This window comes from Geotrypetes seraphini, chromosome 6 (assembly GCF_902459505.1).
Source record: "Geotrypetes seraphini chromosome 6, aGeoSer1.1, whole genome shotgun sequence".
Taxonomy (NCBI): domain Eukaryota; kingdom Metazoa; phylum Chordata; class Amphibia; order Gymnophiona; family Dermophiidae; genus Geotrypetes; species Geotrypetes seraphini.
In genome coordinates this window covers 139,905,379-139,929,564 of record NC_047089.1, presented here as the reverse complement: position 1 = coordinate 139,929,564, position 24,186 = coordinate 139,905,379, and the positions used below count along the sequence as shown (strand labels likewise).

The 24,186-nt window shown below is 44.5% G+C and overlaps 1 protein-coding gene across 4 annotated transcripts in view; it reads left to right on the top strand.

Moving 5' to 3' along the window:
• Positions 1–24,186, top strand: part of MGAT4A (alpha-1,3-mannosyl-glycoprotein 4-beta-N-acetylglucosaminyltransferase A) — a 238,187-nt gene that overhangs the window by 175,257 nt on the left and 38,744 nt on the right. For all 4 annotated transcript variants that reach the window (XM_033948960.1, XM_033948958.1, XM_033948957.1 and 1 more), the window contains one exon: positions 6,503–6,581. In XM_033948960.1, coding sequence (XP_033804851.1) covers positions 6,503–6,581 — 79 coding nt within the window. The remainder of the gene's footprint in view (positions 1–6,502; positions 6,582–24,186) is intronic.

The window sequence follows — 24,186 nt, the reverse complement described above, 5'->3', positions numbered from 1 at the left end:
TTATATACACAATGCAGTAAACCTGTAATATAAATATTAATTTTCTCATCCCTATCTCTTTCATGCGGGCAGCCTTTCTTTTCCGTCTCTCTCTCTCCCCCAGCCCCCTCACACACACTGAGCTTAATAACTAAGATTGTTTCTTGAAGTGGCCTCAGCAGCGGCTTCCACAATTTCAAGATACTACAGTGTCCAACCTAGCCCCTTTCGCTGCCTAAGAAACAATTCTCCTTCCCCATGTCCATCATTTCGTCTGACCCTGCCGTGTGTTAGTGCGCTTCTTTACTTGCACCGCAGCTTTTTGTCAGAGGGTGGAGAGTGCGTGGCTGTCCAACAGTCTGTGCATTGGGTCTGTGAGTACTCAAGCAGCCCTAATACTGAGCAAACTTCTTAACTGTGTCCAACAAGGGCTAATTTCATTGGGTTTAACATCCCTAATCATTTTGCAAAGTTTGTGCTCCTGCGAGTATCCGAGGTCTGAGCAAAGATCTGTTTTCTGAGTGTTCGCAGTGGCTAGACAGCTGACAGATTGCCTGAAGATTCCATTTTCGGCAGAAGAGTTTATGGCATTTTTTGAATCTAAATTGCATGCGATTAGTGTGGCATTACTTCCACTGATTTGACAAAATAGACCAGGAAGAAGCATTACTGACATTTTCTGATGTGACACGGACAAGAGGTCATAGCCTGAAACTGTGTGGCAGCAGGTTCAAGACAAATGTCAGGAAGTTCTATTTCACACAGCGAGTGGTGAGTGCTTGGAATGCTCTCCCAGAGGAGCTTGTGGTAGAGACTAGTGTTCAGGGTTTCAAGCGCAAGTTGGATGCACACCTTCTTGCAAATCATATCGGGGGATACGGGAAATCCGGGTCTCCAACAGAAAGCAGCTAACTGGGCCTCCACTTGTGCGGATCGCCGGACTAGATGGACCTAGATCTGATCCGGTGAAGGCGTTTCTTATGTTCTTATGACAGTGCAACAGTGTAGACAAGTGTCTTTAGCTAATGGTTGGCATAGTTTTGAAGAGGTAAAGAATGAGGATGTTGCAAGAATTTTATGTACATGTAGACCAAAGGTGGCATCCGGAGACCTTTGTTCTCCCTTGGTGCTTCAAGAGTTAAAAGTTGCAAATCTGCCCAGTAATCATGAGGATGATGAATTTGATGCTTAGTGAGGGCGTTTTACCAGAAATCCTGAAGAAATTGATGGTCAAACCATTAGGTAAGGATAAAAGGGTGGGCGTGGGACATATTAGGAATTTTTGTCCAGTCGCTGTGCTGCCTTTGTTGGTGAAGATAGTTGAGAAACTGGTGTACACTCAATTAGAAAAGTATTTAGAGCAGAATCACATTTTGGATGATCTTTAGTACACTTTTAGGAAGTATCATAGTACAGAGACAGTCCTGGTCTCCTTTATGGATGAACCTAGAAGAGGTTTTGACCAAGGGACAACATACATTATGGTCTGCCTTGATATATGTGCAGCGTTCGATACCTTGGATCATGAGATCTTATTAGCGAGATTCGGTGAGTGTGACAGTAGTTTTTGCAAGATCGGATGCAAGAAGTTGTATGTAGGACACAATCATCGCCGCATAAGGTAACAACAGAGGTCCCTCAGGGGTCGGCACTTTCGGCCGTATTGTTTAACTTGTATTTTGGTTCACTTTGTACGTTACTAAGTATGTTGAATTTGTTGTATCAAGTTTATGCAGATGACATATAATTTTTCTTCCCAGTGGCTGAGTCATTGTTTCAGTCAATTGGGTTTCTGAATGAAACCAGGGTTAAGATAAAGGGATGGCTGGATACGAATAGGCTCTGGCTAAATGTTGAAAAGTCTACTGTGATGTTTTTGTCAAAGGATATCAGTCAAGCCCCAGTAACGTTGGTTCGATTGTTAGATATGGACATAGAGGTTGCTTTGGAGATAAAGTATTTGGGAGTTGTTATAGACTCGTAGCTCTCCTTTAGACAGCATGTATCAGCAGTCGTGAAGAGAACATATTTTAAACTAAGGGTGCTGTGTAATTTGTACTCCTATCTTTCTTGGAGTGATTATAAGCAGGTTCTTCAGATGGTCATGCTGTCCAGTCTTGATTATTGTAACATCGTTTTGTTGGGTGTACCTGCCACTGTACTGCATGCTCTATAGGTAATACAAAATTTTGTTGTTAGGCTACTGTTCAGATTAACAAGAGACGAACATGTATCTGGCTACTACATTAGATTGTATTGGCTTAAAATGGAGTTTAGGGTCCGATACAAGCTACTATTATAGGTCTATTTGAGTCTGCATGGATTGGCCCCCAAATACCTCATTGAGTGTATTTCACATTATATTGTGCTTCCTCAGTTGTGTTCCTCAGGACATAAGGACCTATCTGTCCTACCTAGGAAGGAGATTTGATTGCTGACGATGAGAGCAGGAGTATTCTCCTGTGCCGGTCCTAAGGCATGGAACAAGCTCCCACATTATATACACCAACAAGGGGATTTGACGAACTTTAAAAAAAAAACAACTGTTAAAACGCCATCTCTTTTGTGAAGTGAAGTATGGCTGATGTGGGGGGAGTGAAGGAATGGGGGTAGAGAAATGATTTGCGATCAGTACTATTTATGGCACCATTTATATGCTCTGCGTCTGATTGTTCTGTTTTAGAATGTTTTATGTATGACTATGTATGTTTAGAGTATTTATTATGTATGTTCATTTTGTGCTTCGCTTTGTACAAAGTGAATAATAAATAAAGACAATACAGTACAAAATGTTGGGACCTCCCCTGTTGGATCTTATGGTAATCAGGAAGAACGCCAAGATGCTAACTTTTTTCAGTCATTGCATGGAGTATGAAGTCTTTCAAGAGCCTTGATATCTTAGTGCAACAATGTCCTTGACAGTCGCCTTTATTTTCTCCATGGCCAGTGGTAAGTCTTCATCAAAGGATTGCATCCCATCAGCGTCTTATGTTCTAGTAGCTCCATACTGATCCATACATATGGATCTGGTAAAACTGCAGGTAGATAAACTGTTTCTTCTGCCTCCCAAGGTCTAATCATCATGAAAAAAGTTCATTTCCCTTTGTCCTTCTGGCATATCTGTTGAGAGGTCTATGTTGAGGTGAAAAGGGTATTCAGAACAAATCATTACTGCCTTGCTTCGGACTAGGAAGCTTCAGTAGCATATGCCTTGGTATGAAGAGTCTTTGAGAGCTGATGTTCAGAAAGATCCATTGGCCTTTCTGTGAAAAGGTCTTAAGTAGCTAGCTCCTGCTTCTTTGAATTTCAGGCGCCAGTACTTGCTTGTTTCAGAAGTTGATTGAAAAACTCTTCCTTATCCACTCATCCTGATGTAGACCACTTCATAGTCATTCATCTCTGTTCCCCATCCCCTGCACCCTGCTTGCTTGAAGTAGAATCTGGATTTAGTGCTCAGTTTCTTAAAATATGCTCCTTAACAAACATCTGAAGAAAGCTACTGTCAAGGATCTTAACATTGAAAACTGTCTTTTTGGTAGCCATTGCATCAGCCAGAAGAGTTTTAGAGCTCCAAGTGGTTTTTTGCAAGGATTCCTTCCTTATTACAGAAGCCAGATTATCTATTTGCACAGTCCTGTTTCTCCCTAAAGCGTTTTCTTCCTTTCATTGTAATTGCTGAATTTTCCTTCACTTTAGGCAAGAAGATTATGGTGAAGAGTTTTCACTCCTTGTGGTTCTTGTATGTCTTATATATTCTGTTTAATATTTGGGGTTTTGAATAACTTCCAAAAATCTGGTTGATTGTCCTCTTTGGGGATTCCAGAAAAGAAAAAACAGCTTTCAAAGCTACTATAGTACATTGTATTAAGGAAATGATTTGTTCAGCATACATTCTTGCAGGCTGGTGGGTTCCTATCATATTAAGATCACTCTAATGGGAGTAGCTATCTCTTGGGCAGAACTTCATGCTCTCTTCAGCAGATGTTTGTTGTGTGGAGACATGGTCCATGCTGCACACCTTTTCAAAGCATTAGAGGCTAGATGTGGCGGAAAGAGCAGAGGTCTCCTTAATGCGTCTGTTCTAACATCAAGAGTATCTCAATCCCTCCTAATTTGAGGACTGTTTTGATAAATCCCACAGGATTTGAACCAGTGTTAATGAAGGAATTCTAATTTCTCTTTATTGACGAGAGAATATCTTACTGAGACACAGAGATTGTAAGTTTCTATTTATTTCTTTAATCTGACTAATTAAGATTGTTCTGTGTTACTATTGATTTGAGTTAAATAAATCCAATTTTAAATCCCAAGCACCTCTCATATATACATATAAAACATAATACTGAGAATGTATAAACAGATCCCATTACAGTTTCAGTCTCCTTTGTTACATCTCTTACCTCCTCTTTGGTAGTATTTTCCTTATTATGTTTAATGTTTCCACACAATACATATTTATTCTAACTACCCCTTGTTTAGTGAATGAACTTGAACTTTGCTGTCAGACTAGTACTCTAAAAAGAGTCTGATTTTAAACAGAATTTCACTGTATCAGCATTTCTCATCTCTGCCCAGGAAGAGATTGTCATTCTCCACCTTCCTAGCAAGGCATCCTTCTCCATGGCACATCTTTCCAGTGCCTCTGCAGGGCTGGAAGCCTCCAGTTTTCTCTCGCAGTCTCATTCTCCTCTTCCTTCTTTTCTAATGTCCAGGAAATCCATTGTTATATAGGATTTTTCTCCATAGCCATTAAAGGTAAGTCTTGTCATTGGCTGTTGATAGTCTAACATGGAAGTAGTGGAGCTTGGCAATTAATGATTGGTCCAGCTTGATGAGGATTAAGTCATGGGAATTGATCCTTTGATGCAAAGGCCAGGTCAGATTAAGCATACACAACCCATTCGCTGATAGGCCAATTAAAGGGGAGTCTCAGCAGACCTGCCCTCTGACCACTTTCATGGGTGTGCATTATTGTACCAGATCATCAGGGCCTTCCACCATTGTACCAGATCATCATGGCCTTCCACCATGATTTCATCTAGAATAAACAATCCAGCTCCATGTTGCAATGTTTTTCAGTATACCAGCTTGAATCAATAATGCTGACAACTTAATTCTCTTTAAAAAATACAGTTCAAGCCTAGTCTGGACAGCTATGTAACAAAGCCCAATTTTAACCTGTAGGCTCAAAACTACTCCAAGACTAACTTTAACAAAACAAGCCTGAGAGAGAGGAAATAGAAGAAAGGAGTGGCAGGCAGGCCAGTGAGAAAGAGAGAGAAGGGAGCAAAATATAAAGGTAAAAAAAGCAGAAAGTGAGATGTTGAAAAGAGAAGGGATGAGTAGACCAATTGAACTAGAATGGAGCTCCCAAGTGGGTAACGCTATTGATTTCTGAATTCTAGACTTCTATTTTATAATATTTCATGATTCTCCTGCACACATCCTTTCACTGGGGCGGGAGGGGGTGGTTTAGGGGGGATGGGAGGGCTGGATTATAGAAGGTTTATAGATAATTGACACTTTTAGTATATACCAAGAAACTAGGTGAACCATGTCTTAATGTATTGCTTTTTGTCTGATTATATATATTGGATGTTTTTAAAATGCATTTGAATTATTTAATAAAGGAAAATTAAAAAAGAAAAAAAAAAGAACTAGAATGGAGATAGAGAAGATCAAGAAAAGGAGGAAAAAGCAGAGAAGGAAGATCAGAAATGCAGAATGTTATGTAGTCTTACTTCAGTTTTGGTCAGGCTCGCCTATTGATTTTTATTCTTTGCTTTGCTTATTAATTTGCCTAGTAGTCTTATATTTCATTTGCATATCTGTTGGGATTCGCCTTTGGTGGCATTGTTTATGTAGAAGAAGATCCCTCTGGAACTGAAACTCATCCAGTTGAGTCACAATAGGAATACAGTTGACTCCAACTAAGTGCACGTCGAATAAGCGCACACTCTAGTTATCCGCACCCTACCACCATGGTCCCGTTTTTTGTTTTTTTTTTACATTAAAATCAATGGACGTAAACTCCGGATATTTGCACTTCTGATAAGCACACAATCTGCTTATGCACACTGATGTCATAGATCCCACCTCTTCTTTCACATTACATTCACTCCGGTTAAATACAATCATGGGCCTTCTGTATTTATTACACTGTGTTTACTATCCCCCCACCCCCCTCCCCAGAACATCACAGCATCACGAGCCATTCTAGGCAGCAAGTAGGAAGACCTACGCTACCGCACTGAGCACTCACTAGCACCTTCCTCTCAACACTGCATACTGTTGCCGCCATCACCCCAGGTAACTGCCAATATTGGCTAAACGACCGTTTGACTAAAAACTGGTACTCCTATTAGGCACACACTCTGCTTAAGCGCACGTTGTGGTCCAGTCCAGAGGCACTTAAGCGGAGTTGACTGTACCTACAAATATTTTTTGCAACCTCCACATGAAATACAAACAGTTAGACAACAGAACAGAATTTTAATCAACTTATTCTGTTTTGCTCCTTTAGATATTTGTTTCATAGTGGCAACCCAGAACATCCAGGAGACATACTACTAAATACAACAGTTGAAGTATTGCCTGCCAAGGTATGGATACAGCCTCATTTTATTTTATCTGGTGAACACAGTCTTATCAGAGTGAATTTTGACTCTTGAGTGAATTGTACATCATAACAAAAAACAAATTCATTGTAGTAGAAGTGCATAAATGAGTGAATGAATGAATGGCAATTAATATTAAAGAGCCCGCTGCCAAAGCCCTTCACATGCTGATTCCAAAGAATGACACGGAAGTGGAATGAATTCCACAGGCAGACAATATTTTATTTGAGCAGAATATAAAAAATTATAACAGCAAATGCATGCTAACAAAATATATTGTCTCAATGGAATTACATTAGAGAGATATCACAGATAGGTGCCAGGCAAAAATATCTAGCTGTGGAAAAAAAAGTATTTCTAGCTTGTTAAGTGGTTGTGCATAAATTTTTATAACTTCTCATGGTTACACCTTTCCCTTCTGTGCCAATCAAGGCCCATCCTGTCATATTGCAAAGATGCTCCTATTTGCCCAGTCTTATCATATCCTGGTTACCATAGCTGCACTGATCCATAAATAGCCAGTCTTTACCTAATTCTCAAGTTCCTTATTTGGCAAGTTGCTGGCAAAATAGTCACTTGTTTTCTGTGTGCTGTGGTGTCAGGTTGAATCTTAGCTTGATGTTAATGAGCACATTCATGTGGACTGACACCTGTATTTTGTATACGGCCTTGTTTTTCTGTACCAGTTAGTACCAGGATCCACATCTGCAGCTTTCACATATTCTTGATCCAAATTCAAGTACAAGACAGATCTGTATTTTTCCAGCAAAGTCTGAATATAACCTTGCTTTTTCAGGCCTGTATCTTTCTCTAGCAAAACCTTGGATCCAGCCTACCTATCTTAGCCTACCTTTAGTATGTGATACTTTAAGCAGGCTTAAAATCCAAGCTGAAATACAGAACAAAGGTGCATATAATGTCTTGACATCAGTAGTTCATAAGAGTTCCATTGCATGGTGAACAGGGAGAGCCCTTCCTCAATATATGTAGAGAAGCTTTGTTAAACAGCTGTTTATTCCAGGAGCTTATATGTTCGATGGCACAGCAAAACCGTACAGTGAGCCTAAAAAGAGGTGTAGGGTCAAGTAGTGGTGGAGTTAAAACAAAAGTAGCTTTATTTTTTTTAATTAGCTCATTTGATTTCACTGTGACCGCCCCCCCCAAAAAAAAAAAAAAAAAAAATTATCCTCAGCAGCTTTTAAAAATGTAGGCTGTGTAATAAGACCATATCCAGCATGGATGCTTAGTTGGTGCTTGCAGTACCTGGGGTCAAATGAGATGGCGCTGAGAGGGCTTTTTGGCTGTGAAAAAGAGAGACGGGCTCTTCAATTCATCTAAGTCCCATCTTTAATTTTTTTTGTTTTGTGTTTTTGTATTTTCTAATCTATTTTGAGTCCTGGGTTCAGGCCTTGGAGAGGCTTTTGCCAGACGTATCTCTCTCTTGGCTTCTTTCAGTTTCACCCTGTAGTCCTTTCTGCTCTCCTCTTCTTGGGTTTTTTAATATTTCACGAACGCCAACTCTTTTGCCTTTATTTTCTCAGCCACTAGGTTGGAGAACCATATCGGCTTCCTTTTTCTCTTGTTTTTATTGATTTTCTTCACATAAAGGTCTGTAGCCATTTTTATCCCAGGACAAGCAGGCAGCATATTCTTGACTGATGGGTGACGGCACCGACGGAGCCCCGGTACGGACAATCCTAGAGTGATTGCACTCTAAGAACTTAGAAAGTTCTAGTTAGGCCGCACCGCGCGTGCACGAGTGCCTTCCCGCCCGACGAAGGCGCGCGGTCCCCAGTTTCTTAGTTTCCGCGGAGCTAAGAAGACGCGTGTTTCCAACGGCTGTTGGAAATTTTTTTCCTTGTTACTCGCCTTCCCGCTCGCGCGTTCTTTTTCTTCGAGAATTGTTCTCTTTCTTATTTTATTTCATTTGTGGAAAAAAAAAAAGTAAATTTTTCTCCATTTTTTTCGGTCAGCCCTGGAGGGGCCTGTTGGCACCATCGAAGCCTCGGGCTTCGATTTTGCTACGGCCGTTTTTCCATTCATGCCCCCTTCACCGGGCTTTAAAAAGTGTCAGCGGTGTGCACGCCCTATATCTTTATCCAACCCGCACAAGTGATGCCTGCAGTGTCTGGGTCCGGACCATAGGGCAGAAACGTGCACCCGCTGTAGTTCTCTTCAAAAGAGAACTTTGAAAAATCGTCAGATACAACAGCGGATCCTTTTCGGTACCGCTATGGAAGTTCCACCGGCATCGACTCCTGCAACTTCCTCCAAGTCGACACCGGTGGTGTCGGCACCGCAAGATCCATCGCCGGTGTCGCACCCCGTAGGTAAGCCGGCTAAGAAGCCTTCCCCTACTGTTCTCGGCCCGCCAGTCGACCATGCAGTGAGCCAAGTCCTGCAGACTGCGCACCGGCCCCATAAGCGCTCCGCTCCCATTGAAGTTACTGCCTCTTCATCGGCATCGACTTCGCCTGAGCGTTGAGCTGCACTGCAAGTACCAGGCAAGAAAAAAGCGGTACCGGTGCCATCGGGACCGACTTTGGATGAGCGTATTGCCTCCATCCTACAGGTCCAACTTAAGGAGCAACTGCAGCAACTGCTCCCGGCTCTGCTGACTCCAAACCTTCCAGTGTCGGTACCGGCTGAGCCTTCGGTGCCGATTGTCGACCAGCCTCTTATCGGCATCGACTTTATCGGCACCGCAAAAATCTATCTCTATGCCTGTTCTGTCAGCAGAGCCGAAGTCTCTTCGGCGTACTGCTTACTCGGCTTCTGATCCAGTACCGTTCTCTGACACCCGTACCGCTGTACAGTCCCCAGGTACGGTATCGACCCGTTCAGGGAAATCGGTGCGCAAAACCAAGCATACCGAAGCCTCTACTCCCCTTTCTCAGGGCCGTCTTCAATCGGTACGCGACCCTGATTTATGGGATGACTCTGACGATCCCCTCAGTACCGAGGAAGATTATTCGTCTGATGAGGATGATCCATCGGTGCAGGAGCCTGCTAGTAAGCCAGAGCACTCGTCCTTCACCAGGTTTCTCAAGGAGATGTCAGACACCCTTTCCATCCCTCTAGAGTCTGACTCTAAAAAATCCAAAGAATTTCTCGATGCTTTGGATTTTGACCAACCTCCCAAAGAATTTTTAAAGTTACCCCTCCATGACATCTTGAGGGAAACTTTTTACAAGAATTTAGAAACTCCTCTAACTATTCCAGGAGCCCCTAGGAAACTGGAATCACTTTATAAAGTGATTCCTATTCCAGGGTTTGACAAACATCAGCTTCCCCATGAGTCTCTGCTGGTGGAGTCGACCCTGAAGAAATCTACGGGAGCTAGTGTATATGCCTCTGTCCCTCCTGGCAGAGAGGGCAAGACCATGGATAAATTTGGGAAACGAATTTACCAAAATGCAATGTTGGCCAACCGTTCAGGTAATTACGCGTTTCACTTCTCTTTTTACCTGAAGCATCTCATACAACAGGTAACCTCTTTTCAAAAGTATATTCCGGACCGCAAACTTCCTGCGTTTCAACAATGCACCTCCAGCCTTTTACAACTCAGGAAGTTTATGGTCCGTTCCATATATGATACTTTTGAACTGACATCCCGGGCCACTGCTATGTCTGTAGCGATGAGACGATTGGCATGGCTTCGAGTCTCAGACCTGGATGTGAATCACCAGGACCGGCTTGCCAATGCACCCTGCCTAGGGGATGAGCTGTTTGGGGAATCCATGGATACCACCACTCAGAAGCTTTCTGCTCATGAGACACGGTGGGACACCCTGTTGAAGAATAAGAAAAAGCCTCCTCCTCCTCGTCCATTTAGACAACAACCATCGTATCAGAGGAGGTTTTCTGCTTGGCCGGTCCAGCCTCATCCTCCTCAACCTAGAAGGCAACGCCAACAGCACCAACAGGCTCGTCAGCAACAAACACCTACTGTAAAGCCTGCTCCTCAAACTAAGCCGACACAGCCCTTTTGACTCCAAGGCATTGCCAGTCTTCCGCCCTCCTGTCCTCTTCCACAACCCATAGGAGGTCGACTTCACATTTTTCACTCTCGATGGGAAATAATCACCACCGACCAGTGGGTGCTCTCTATCATTGCCCACGGCTACTACCTCAACTTCCAGACTCCTCCGCCATTAGGCCTACCAAAAGAGTCTGCTTCCAACAAGTCTCAGTCCCTCCTTCTCGCTCAAGAGGTTCAATCCCTCCTTCTTCTCAATGCCATCGAAGAAGTTCTTCAAGATCAACGAGGCCAGGGATTTTACTCCCGGTACTTTCTAGTACCCAAAAAGACCGGAGACCCCAGACCAATTTTAGATCTCAGAGATCTCAACAAATGTTTGGTCAAGGAGAAGTTCAAAATGCTCTCTCTTGCCACCCTATACCCTCTTCTTTCTCAGGGCAACTGGCTATGCTCCCTCGATCTCAAGGAGGCTTACACACATATTCCTATCCATCTGATGTCCAGGCAGTATCTCCGCTTTCTCATCAACCAACATCATTATCAGTACAAGGTGCTACCCTTTGGTCTAGCCTCCTCACCCAGGGTGTTCACCAAATGCCTGATTGTGGTAGCGGCCTATCTCCGCTCTCACAACTTTCAAGTCTTCCCTTATCTGGACGACTGGCTGATCAAGGCTCATACACCTCAGGCGGTTCTGCTTGCCACCAATCAGACCATTCACTTCCTTCGACTGTTGGGATTCGAAATCAATCTACCCAAGTCGCACCTCATTCCAACTCAGTGACTTCAATTCATTGGAGCCATTCTGGACACTGTTCTAATGAGGGCGTTTCTCCCATCAAATCGCCTTCACACCATCCTTAATCTCTGTCAGCAGGTGTTTCAACAGGCTACCATTTCTGCAAATCACATGATGGTGCTCTTGGGTCACATGGCCTCCACAGTACATGTTACACCCTTCGCACGTCTCCACCTGCGTACTCCTCAATGGACCCTAGCGACTCAGTGGTCACAAGCGACAGATCCTTGTTCACGACACATATCTGTGACCTCGTCTCTTCGACAGTCGCTTCTTTGGTGGTTGATATCTTCAAATCTATCCAGAGGTCTACTGTTCCATCTACCTTCTCATCATTTCGTGATCACCACAGACGCATCCCCTTATGCCTGGGGAGCTCACCTGAACGAATTCCAAACTCAGGGGTTTTGGACTACCCAGGAAAAGAAACACCACATCAATTTCCTGGAACTCCGAGCGATGTTTTATGCCCTCAAGGCTTTTCAACATCTTCTCTCTCCTCAAGCACTTCTCATTTGCACAGACAATCAAGTTGCCATGTACTACATCAACAAACAGGGAGGGACGGGCTCTCGTCTGTTGTGTCAGGAAGCCCAACGGATTTGGGCTTGGGCGGCAGCTCGTCAATTATTCCTGAAGGCTGTCTACATTCAAGGGGAACAGAATTCCTTGGCAGACAATCTCAGCAGAATTCTCCAACCTCACGAATGGACTCTCGACCCTTTGTCTCTCCAGTCCATTTTCGCTCAATGGGGCACTCCTCAGGTGGACCTTTTTGCAGCTCCTCACAATCATCAGCTGCCCCTGTTTTGCTCCAGACTACTCTCCTCACCGTCTGGCACCCGATGTGTTTCTCCTGGATTGGACCAATCTCTTCCTCTATGCATTTCCTCCTCTACCGCTCATGCTGCGGACATTGTTCAAGCTCAAGAGGGAACAAGCCACCATGATTATCATCGCTCCACGGTGGCCCAGGCAACATTGGTTCTCCCTTCTACTTCAACTCAGTTCCAGGGAACCCATACCTCTTCCACTGTTTCATTCTCTGCTTACTCAGCATCAGCAGACTCTCCTGCATCTCAACTTGCAGTCTCTGCACCTGACAGCTTGGTATCTCTCGGGCTGACTTCGGCTCACTCACTCCTTTCCCAACCTGTCCGTTCTATCATTGATGCTTCCAGGAAACCGGCCACACTTCAGTGTTATCAACAGAAGTGGTCTCGGTTTTCTTCCTGGTGCCTCTTACATCACCATAATTCCTTGTCTCTGGCAGTGGAAATGGTGTTGGACTATCTTCTTTCCTTGTCTGACTCTGGTCTCAAATCTACTTCCATCAGAGTTCATCTTAGTGCCATTGCTGCCTTTCATGAGCCAATTCATGGAAAACCCCTCTCGGCTCATCCTTTAGTTTCTAGGTTCATGAGGGGCCTTTTCAATGTGAAACCACCTCTTAAACCCCCTCCTGTAGTCTGGGATCTCAATGTGGTTCTTTCCACTTTAATGAAACCTCCTTTTGAACCTTTGGCCACAGCGCATTTCAAATTTCTTACTTGGAAAGTGGTCTTCCTTATAGCTCTCACTTCTGCCAGGAGGGTCAGTGAGCTGCATGCACTAGTGGCTGATCCACCTTTCACTGTTTTTCACCATGATAAGGTGGTCCTCCGTACACATCCTAAGTTTCTCCCTAAGGTTGTGTCTGACTTTCATCTTAATCAGTCCATTGTCCTACCCGTCTTTTTTCCAAAGCCGCATTCTCATCCAGGTGAACAGGCTTTGCACACCTTGGACTGTAAACGTGCTCTGGCTTACTATCTTGAACGCACCAAACCTCACAGATCATTTCCTCAACTGTTTTTGTCCTTTGATCCTAACAAGTTGGGTCATCCTGTATCGAAACGCACCCTATCCAATTGGCTTGCTGCTTGCGTTTCATTCTGTTATGCTCAGTTGGGCCTGACACTGGAAGGTTCTGTTACAGGCCACAAGGTTAGAGCTATGGCAGTGTCTGTAGCTTTCCTCTGTTCCACTTCCATTGAGGAAATCTGCAAGGCTGCTACTTGGTCCTCAGGTCATACTTTTACATCTCATTATTGTCTGGATGCATTCTCCAGACGGGATGGACACTTCAGCCAATCTGTTTTACAAAATTTGTTTTCCTAATGGCCAACCTTCCCTCCATCCCTCCTTTTGTTAGCTTGGAGGTCACCCATCAGTCAAGAATATGCTGCCTGCTTGTCCTGGGATAAAGCACAGTTACTTACCGTAACAGGTGTTATCCAGGGACAGCAGGCAGATATTCTTGCATCCCTCCCACCTCCCCGGGTTGGCTTCTTAGCTGGCTTATCCTAACTGGGGACCGCGCACCTTCGTCGGGCGGGAAGGCACTCGCGCACGCGCGGTGCGGCCTAACTAGAACTTTCTAAGTTCTTAGAGTGCAATCACTCTAGGATTGTCCGTATCGGGGCTCCGTCGGTGCCGTCACCCATCAGTCAAGAATATCTGCCTGCTGTCCCTGGATAACACCTGTTACGGTAAGTAACTGTGCTTTATCGCTCCTTTCAGCTTAGACCACTGTCTTTCCACTTCTCTTATGTCCTCCCATCCTAACAGCTCTTTCTTCAGGTACTCTCCCATTGCATTAAAGTCCGTACGTTTAAAATCTAGGACTTTAAGTATTGTGCGGCCGCTCTCCACTTTAGCCGTTATATCAAACCAAACAGTTTGATGGTCGCTACTTCCCAGGTGAGCACCCACTCGAACATTAGAGATACTCTCTCCATTTGTGAGGACCAGATCCAATATCGCTTTTTCCCTTGTGGGTTCTGTCACCATTTGTCTGAGCAGAGCCTCTTGAAAGGCCTCCACAATCTCCCTACTTCTTTCCGATTCCGCAGACGGAACATTCCAGTCCGCATTCGGCAAGTTGAAATCTCCCAACAGCAGAACCTTCTCTTTCCTTCCAAACTTTTGGATATCCACAATCAGATCCTTATCAATTTGCTGCGATTGAGTCGGAGGTCTGTAGACTACACCCATGTAGATAGAAGTTCCATCTTCTCTTTTCAGAGCGATCCATATCGCTTCTTTCTCTCCCCAGGTCCCTTGCATTTCAGTCGCTTGGATATTGATCTTTACATAGAGAGCTACTCCTCGACCTTTTTGACCATCTCTGTCCTTCCTAAAAAGATTATATCCCGGTATGTTTGCATCCTATCCATGTGATTCACTGAACCATGTCTCTGTGATAGCAACAATATCTAGATCTGCCTCTAACACCAGGGCTTGCAGATCATGAACTTTGTTGCTTAGACTGCGAGCATTTGTGGTCATCGCTATTTTTCAGCGATAATCTCCTTTTTCGTATGGATTTTTGTTTCATTTCACTTTCCGTTGCAATACTAAGAAATGAGTTGCTGATATTGTTTATGTTGCAGTCTTTACTACTATCACATCTTTTCTTTTGCCGGAGGTGGTCTCTATAATTGTCCTTCATACATACACCCCCCCCCCCACCTTCTAGTTTAAATGCCTAGAAAAATATTGTCTAAATTGCTCTGCAAGATTTCTTTTTCCTGCTGTAGTAATATGTAGTAATATGTTGCCCATCAGTGCAATATAGCTTCTTGTCCTTCCATGTATTTCCCCATCCTCCTATGTACCTGAAGCCTTCTTGATGACACCAGGCTCTGAGCCATCTATTAAAGTCCTCTGTGTTTTGCACTCTTTGCTCTCCCTTACCATATGCAGGCAGTATTTCAGAAAAAGCTAAAGTCTTTACAAAAAGTTTCATGCCCTCACCAAGCTCCCGAAAAGCTTTCTGTGCTGCAAGTGTGGAGTTGTTGGCCAGGTCATTTGTTCCCAGATGGATAACAACATCAGTGTTAAAATCCTTAGTTTCTTCCTTAATTATAGTCTATATTTGCCTGGAACTCCTGGTAGCTGAGGATCCTGGAAGACATTTCAATATTTTGGTCTCCTCGCCTTGTGTTCCAAGGTTAATGTCTCTGATAATGGAATCCCCCAACAGTAATAGTGTTCGTTTAAAATTGTATGTATTACATATATTTCACTTGATGTAAGATTTAAAAAGAATAAAGAATTTACAAAAAAAAAAAAAAGTTTTCTGTTTTTGGCTTTTTTATTTGTGCTTAAGGTGCGCTTGTTCTCTTGAGTTACCTTCATTGGTTCCAGTCCCACCTCCCTTCTGTTTTCTTGAGTATCGCAGTGCACTAGTGGAGCGAAGGAATTCTGTAGAGGTAATATTTGTGAAGGTGGATGTTTCTGTGTTACATGTCGCAGTCTTTCCCTAGCCTACTGTGACCCATTTATTCCTGGGATGTTTTATTCTTTGAGGTAGAGGTGGTAAGTTGGTATGATTTTGTGGAGTGATGGAAGCTGCTTTAATTGTATTCAATTCCTGTTTAAGTTTGCAGAGCTCCTCCTTAATACTAGCAAGTTGAAGACAGATGGGGCAAGCCTTAAGCCTCCAAATAGTATATCTTGGAATTAAAGCATCACAGTGATTGCATAGAATAAAGGTCATCTTGATTGGTTGTGAAGTGACTTGATTTAAGTAGTCCTGATTATTTGGGTCTCTATATATGAAAAGTGGTCCCTGGGGTTGGTGGGACTATAAGTCTTACCCTTATTCCTATGAAGGGAAAGGGAAAGAGGAAATACGATTTAACAAAGGAAAGAGAAGGGTTTATTTTTTTGTGTTTTTTTTTTAAAGTAAGAAACAGGGAGGAGAAGAGAAATTAAGCAGATATAATGCTGAAAAACAGTGAAAAGAACAGAATATGAAATGCTGAGTAACTTAGCTTTTAGAAGTTCACAGGGCAGCCTTGTTCACAGCACTGTCCCAAAGATAATGCAGTTAATCTTAGAAGTAAATCAGAGCCCCTCCCTTCTCCACCTAATCAGCAGACACAATGGCTAAAAATTAGTAAGTCAGAAATACAGGCTCTATACCACCCTAAAACACAGTATTTTAAACAAAAATGCAGGCTCTATAACAAATCAGTGGCTACCTTAAAAGGCAGGATTTATAACAGGATTTTCCCTACTTTAGTCACCCTGAGCCATAGGTGCCAGGATTTAATTAGAGTTAATAAAGTCTTACCCTTATTCCTATAAAGAGGAAGAGGAAATAAGATTTAACAGAGGAAAGAGAAGGGTTTATTTTTTGTGCTTTTTTTGTTGTTTTTTTAAAGTAAGAAACAGGGAGGAGAAGAGAAATTAAGCAGATATAATGCTGAAAAACAGTGAAAAGAGCAGAATATGAAATGATGAGTAACTTAGCTTTTAGAAGTTCACAGGGCAGCCTTGTTCACATCATTGATGACACTGTATTAATGAAAACCATTGGAATTGGTCATCAACCAGTACCAGTCTGAGAAAGGAAGGCTTCAACTTGATACACATCAGTAGTTTCAACGTTGATGGCATGGAGGCAAAAAAGCATTATTGGTCCTCATCAGAACATAATATTGAAGGTACCCAGATTGGAGGAAGTGATGTTGCCCAACATTCTAGTTGCTTAAGTTGGGAGCTCTGTGGAGCCTCAAAGTAAAATTGGCATCCATCCAAGATTTTAACATCTGGCAGATCACCCCTCGAATTGAATTGTTTTGGAGAGAGTTGTACCAGCAGAGGAGATGAAAAAAGGAGCTTCTGAATTTTCATGAGCAGGGACAGCGTAAGACAGTCAATATGGTGACTAGTGCAGTGCTCCAGCAGAGCATGTGAGCATTATAACTAACGAACTGCACCACTACACATACCGCTGCTCCTGAGCTAACCCAATTGGAGTTTGGTGAGCTGAAAGTGTGGTTCCAGGAGCTTTAGGTTAATATCAGAGCAATTCAGGAAAAGCTTGCTTCACTGGGGAGAGACCTGAAATTTGATCTCCAGGAGCTGGGATAGAGAGTAGAAAAAACATAACAGCGGATAGAAGAATGCGAGGAGATGCAAGTTGACCTGGACAAAAAGTATGAGGATTTCAGGTTGCACAGTCAAGCAAAGAGAACTAAGTAGAAGATCTGGAAAATCGAAGTAGGAGGAGCAAGCAGTCTTTGCTTTTGTGGGATTCCAGAGTCAGCTGAATACATGAGCGCTCTACAAGTTGGTACAGCACATTGTAAGAGATTTAATGATGAGGCTTACTGGTGATGTAGAGACTTTGCTAGAGAATGACATAGGAACAATTTTGTCCCCACAGAATCTATCTCTGTCCCTTCCTGTCCCCGCAAGTTCTGTCTTTGTCCTTGTCCCAACCCTACAAGCTCTGTCCTCATCTGCACAAGCCTCAAATACTTATTATTTTAAAGTGTTTGAGGCTTGTGCAGATGAGGACAGAGTTTGCAGGGATGGAGATAGATCCTGTGGGGACAGGGACAAATTTGTCACATGTCATTTTCTACTCTGGACATCTCAGTTAACACACACACACAAGTATGCCAAAGGACTTTTACTCATACATCTGGTAAAACAAGCGATAAAGAATGAGTGTTAGCCAGTGCCAGAGCCTGTAGTCCTGGACGGCTTACAGAGTCTTACAATATAGAAATCAGTAGTTGACACCCTGCAAATTAAGAAAGAGATGGGACTTTAGAAATATTACTGCACGCCTTTATGATGAGAACATAAGAAGGGGGAGGAGAGGAAGAGAGGTGCAAGCGAAGAGGAGAGGCGCCGGTGCTAGCTGACTGCCTACAGGACATGCCTCATGGCACATCCGGAATCTCGCCATGGCACACAGTTTGCGATACACTGCTCTAGAGGATACACTCGGCGAAGGCAGGCTGAATGTCATTGATACACACTGATCAACAGAATCGAGGCCTCGCATGGGATGATATTTGGTGGCTGTACTTCAGTTCATTTGGATCCAAAGTGGCTCCCATTTTAAATATTAGGGAAGACCATTGTCCTAGAAGAACATGCAAAGAACTGCAGTCTTCTTTAGTCTCGGCTAAGGTCAATATTCATAACTCCACAAAAATGGGATTGATGGGAAAGTAGCAAGGCAGAAACCACTGCTATCCAAGAGTATATCGATGCTTGTCTCACACTTACAAAACACACCTGGATGATTTCCAAGCCTTTTGGGACAATGTTTTATGGACAGATGAGCCAAAAGTGGAGCTGTTTCTCCAAAATTGGTCCCAGTATGTAAAAGAAATAACAATATTTCACAGCTAGAACATCATACCAGCAGTCAAATGTGGTGGTGGTAGCATAATGCGAGGATGTTTTGCTCAGGTCCTGGGAAACTTGCCATTATTGAAGGAACCATGAATTCTGCACTGTATCAGAAAATTCTTAAGGAGAAAATCTGCTCATCTGTCCAAGAACTGAAGCTGAAGCATAATTGGGTTACGCAGCAAGAAAATGATCCAAAACACAAAAGCAAGTGTACATCTGAATGGCAGACGAGAAACAAAATTAAGGTTTGGATTGACCTAGTAAAAAGTTCTGACTTGAACACAATAGAGATGTTGTGGCAGAACCTAAAACGAGCAATCCATTCACAAAAACCTACAAATTTGTTTGAATGGAGAAAGGTGAATAGTGGTGTTGCTGCAAGGATCTGTGCTTTTATTTGTAAATGATCTGGAAATTGGATCAATGAGTAAGGATGATCAAATTTTGCTAATGACATGAAATTAGTCAGGATTGTGAAATCGCTTGTGGACTGCATGAAACTGCAGGAAGACCCTGTTAAGCTGGAAACTGGGCATGTAAATGGCAGATGAAATTTAAAGTGGACAAGTTCAAAGTGATACACATTGGGAAGAATAACTCAAATTATAGCTATATGATGCTAGGTTCCACATTAGGAGTCCCCACAGAGAAAAAGGATTTTGGAGTCGAAATGAATAATGCATTAAGATCTTTCTCTGAGTGGGCAGTGGTGGCAAAAAGGAAAACAATTTTAGGAATTAGTAGGAAAGGAATGAAGATGAAATCAAACAATATCATAATGCCTCTGTATTGCTCAATGGTGAAATCACACCTTGAGTATTGTGTGCAATTCTGGTTGTCATATCTCAGTGGAACTGGAAAAGTACAGAGAGGGACAGCCAAAATGACAAATGGTATGGAAGAACTTTGAAAGGAAGAAAGGCTAAAGAGGTTAGAACTCTTCAGCTTGGAAAAGAGATGGCTGAGGGGAAGATATGATTGCGATCAATCCTGAATAGGATTGAATGAGTAAACATGAATCGCTGTTTACTCTTTCAAAAAATGCAGAGACTAGGGAACACTCCATGAAGTTACATAGTGCGCATTTAAAACAAATATGAGAAAATATTTTTTCATTCAGTATATAATTAAGCTCTGACACTTTTTTCTTCCAGAAATCTGTCCAAACATTTTAAAACCCAGCTACATTAACTGTTTTTGCCACTTGCTCTGGGAACACTTAAAACATCTCTTTCCCTGATTGCTGAACAGCGTGGGAGCCCGCTCCGCCTACACTATACGTTAGACCAGTGATTCCCAACCCTGTCCTGGAGGAACACCAGGCCAATCGGGTTTTCAGGCTAGCCCTAATGAATATGCATGAGAGAGATTTGCATATGATGGAAGTGATAGGCATGCAAATTTGCTTCATGCATATTCATTAGGGCTAGCCTGAAAACCCAATTGGCCTGGTGTTCCTCCAGGACAGGGTTGGGAACCACTGCGTTAGACGCTGGGCTTTGTTAAAGCCCCAGCACGGGAGAACTTAAAACATCTCTTTCCCTTAATGCTGAACAGCGTGGGAGCCTGCTTTGCCTACATTATACGTCAGACATTGGGCTTTGTTAAAAGCCCAGCACCCAACAGCATGCAGCCATTTGAAGCGCTGCTGATGGTGCGTGCTAAAGGCGCGTACCTTAGTGCACGGCTTTGTGCAATTGATTTGGGCATTGGATTGGAATAGTACAGCTAAGTATTACTTGTATATCTTAGCCTATAAGAAGACTACAATTTAACTACTATCTGACTATTGTGATTATATATCTACAAATTTTTATTACTTAAGTTACTTAAGTGAATTGGTGAATGATGTTATTATAGTAAATCTTGAAGGAGTCAACCTTGCTTAACATGTTAAAAGGAATGTTTGTGATTGTCTAACCTAACACATCTGAACTTAGTATTAGATCTTATGTTTTAGCATTTTAAACAATTTAAGAATTTTATGAAGAATTTGCAATACTTTTTAGATTTTATCATTCAACATTTTACAAACAAAATGAATTTTATAAATGTTATCTTACTAATGCTTCTTTTAGGTAGACTAAAAGATGTTCACACTCTGTCTCCACAATTAAAAATGATAGTTAATGGCAATTATGCCTAACAGTTAATTTTAAAAACTTCTAATTTTGTTGAATTAGGCAAAACAGTATTTTTTTGAATTTGTTTTTAATAGTTCACTTATAGTCTCTCACTGTTTGTTGCTAGGTGACATCAATCTCCACTTGGATGAAGAATCCAATCGAGATGTGGCTGATCTCACTACCATTTTATCTTCTTTGGATTTTCCTATTATGCAACCTTCACAAATCTATATGGGAGGCCACCATCTCGATTTGGTATCTTTATCTACTAAATTAGATTCTTTATCTAAAATTACGCTTCAAGGAGGTAGATGGTCACATATCCCTTGGTCTGATCACTTTGTCTATTATTTTTCTTTAGAATGGCCTAAACAATTATATTTACCGTATTTTCACGCAAATAACACGCACCCGTATAAAACGCGCACACGTGTATAGCGCGCAGAAATCACGATGATAAGCACAAAAACTTTGGTATAACGCGCTCACGATTATACCGCGCATGCTGCCCGACTCTCCGTTCACCCCCCTGACTTCCGTGCACTGCCCCGCCTCTCCGTGCGCTGTCCCGACTCTCCGTTCACCCCCCCCTGACTTCCGTGCACTGCCCCGCCTCTCCGTGCGCTGTCCCGACTCTCCGTTCACCCCCCCTGACTTCCGTGCACTGCCCCGCCTCTCCGTGCGCTGTCCCGACTCTCCGTTCACCCCCCCCTGACTTCCGTGCACTGCCCCGCCTCTCCGTGCGCTGTCCCGACTCTCCGTTCACCCCCCTGACTTCCGTGCACTGCCCCGCCTCTCCGTGCGCTGTCCCGACTCTCCGTTCACCCCCCCTGACTTCCGTGCACTGCCCCGCCTCTCCGTGCGCTGTCCCGACTCTCCGTTCACCCCCCCTGACTTCCGTGCACTGCCCCGCCTCTCCGTGCGCTGTCCCGACTCTCCGTTCACCCCCCCCTGACTTCCGTGCACTGCCCCGCCTCCCCGTGCGCTGTCCCGACTCTCCGTTCACCCCCCCTGACTTCCGTGCACTGCCCCGACTTTCCGTGCGCTGTCCCGACTCTCCGTTCACCCCCCTGACTTCCGTGCACTGCCCCGCCTCTCCGTGCGCTGTCCCGACTCTCCGTTCACCCCCCCCCCGACGTCCGATTCATCCCCCCCCCGGCAGGACCATTCGCACCCCCACCCCGAAGGACCGCCGACTCCCCGACAATATCGGGCCAGGAGGGAGCCCAAACCCTCCTGGCCACGGCGACCCCCTACCCCCACCCCGCACTACATTACGGGCAGGAGGGATCCCAGGCCCTCCTGCCCTCGACGCAAACCCCCCTCTCCCCCAACGACCGCCCCCCCCAAGAACCTCCGACCGCCCCCCCAGCCGACCCGCGACCCCCCTGGCGACCCCCACGACGCCCCCACCCCCCTTCCCCGTACCTTTGGTAGTTGGGCCAGAAGGGAGCCCAAACCCTCCTGGCCACGGCGACCCCCTAACCCCACCCCGCACTACATTACGGGCAGGAGGGATCCCAGGCCCTCCTGCCCTCGACGCAAACCCCCCTCCCCCCCAACGACCGTCCCCCCCCAAGAACCTCCGACCGCCCCCCCAGCCGACCCGCGACCCTCCTGGCCGACCCCCACGACCCCCCCACCCCCCTTCCCCGTACCTTTGGAAGTTGGCCGGACAGACGGGAGCCAAACCCGCCTGTCCGGCAGGCAGCCAACGAAGGAATGAGGCCGGATTGGCCCATCCGTCCTAAAGCTCCGCCTACTGGTGGGGCCTAAGGCGCGTGGGCCAATCAGAATAGGCCCTGGAGCCTTAGGTCCCACCTGGGGGCGCGGCCTGAGGCACATGGGCCCAACCCGACCATGTGCCTCAGGCCGCGCCCCCAGGTGGGACCTAAGGCTCCAGGGCCTATTCTGATTGGCCCACGCGCCTTAGGCCCCACCAGTAGGCGGAGCTTTAGGACGGATGGGCCAATCCGGCCTCATTCCTTCGTTGGCTGCCTGCCGGACAGGCGGGTTTGGCTCCCGTCTGTCCGGCCAACTTCCAAAGGTACGGGGAAGGGGGGTGGGGGGGTCGTGGGGGTCGGCCAGGGGGGTCGCGGGTCGGCTGGGGGGGCGGTCGGAGGTTCTTGGGGGGGGACGGTCGTTGGGGGGGAGGGGGGTTTGCGTCGAGGGCAGGAGGGCCTGGGATCCCTCCTGCCCGTAATGTAGTGCGGGGTGGGGTTAGGGGGTCGCCGTGGCCAGGAGGGTTTGGGCTCCCTTCTGGCCCGATATTGTCGGGAAGTCGGCGGTCCTTCGGGGTGGGGGTGCGAGTGGTCCTGCCGGGGGGGGGGGATGTATCGGACGTCGGGGAATCGGCCGGGCAAGAGGGCTTGGGCTCCCTCTTGCTCCGATCGTGGATGCGGGTGCGGGTGGGAGCGCGTGCGAGTGGTCGTTCGGGGTGGGGGTGCGAGTGGTCCTGCTGGGGGGGTGAATCGGGCGTCGGGCGGGGTGGGAACTATGTTTTAAAACTTTCGTATACCGCGCTCACGCATATAACGCGCGAGGGGTATGCGCGGTAGGTAAAAACGCGTATAACGCGCGCGTTATATGCGTGAAAATACGGTAAGTCCATTACAACAAAAAAACAATTAATTTTAGTAAGGAAATCACCAAACCCAGTTGAATTTTGGAAAAGATTTGATTCTCTCCCAAATGAAAATAACATTAATTTTCCATCAAACTGGAAAAATAATTGCATTATTATTCTAGATGACATTGCCCCCAAGCATACAATAAAGAGATGATCACATGATTCTAAAAGTGGTATGATGCTGAATTGTTAGAGATGAAACGATCAATAAGATGTCTTGAGAGAAAATGGCTGAAATCAAAATTAACCAAAGATAAAGCTAAATCGAGGCAGGAAATTGGAATCTATAAATTAATGATAAGGGACAAAAGAAAGCATATTATACAGCCAAAGTAGGGATTACAAGCACCAATGCTAAAAAACTATCCCATATAGTTAACTCTGCATTCGATGTTACCAAAAAGAAGCAGTCTTCCTGGCTACCTCTCCCGTCTTCGGATGATTTAGCCAACTTTTTCAGCTCAAAGGTATTAATTATCCTTGAGATCCTCTTATCTATCTTGTACCTCGAATTTAGACTCGTATTTTAATTTTCACTCAAAAGATAATGGAGTTCATGCAGATCAGTGCTGGCCCACCTTTGATAAGCCAGAATGGTATGATTTCATTAAACTTTTCCAAAGATATGCGCAATCCTGTTGTTGGTTAGATCCCTGCCCTCCAGATTTAATGACGATTGCACCCGTACATTTTAAATTGAAATTATTCGAGTGAATAACCGATTCTCTAGATGCGGGAAAATTCCCCTCAGAAGATGGTAAGATAATCATCACTCTGATAATTAAAAATACCAAAGAATCTATCTCACTGTCGTCTAATTATAGACCGATCACATCAATTCCTTTTTT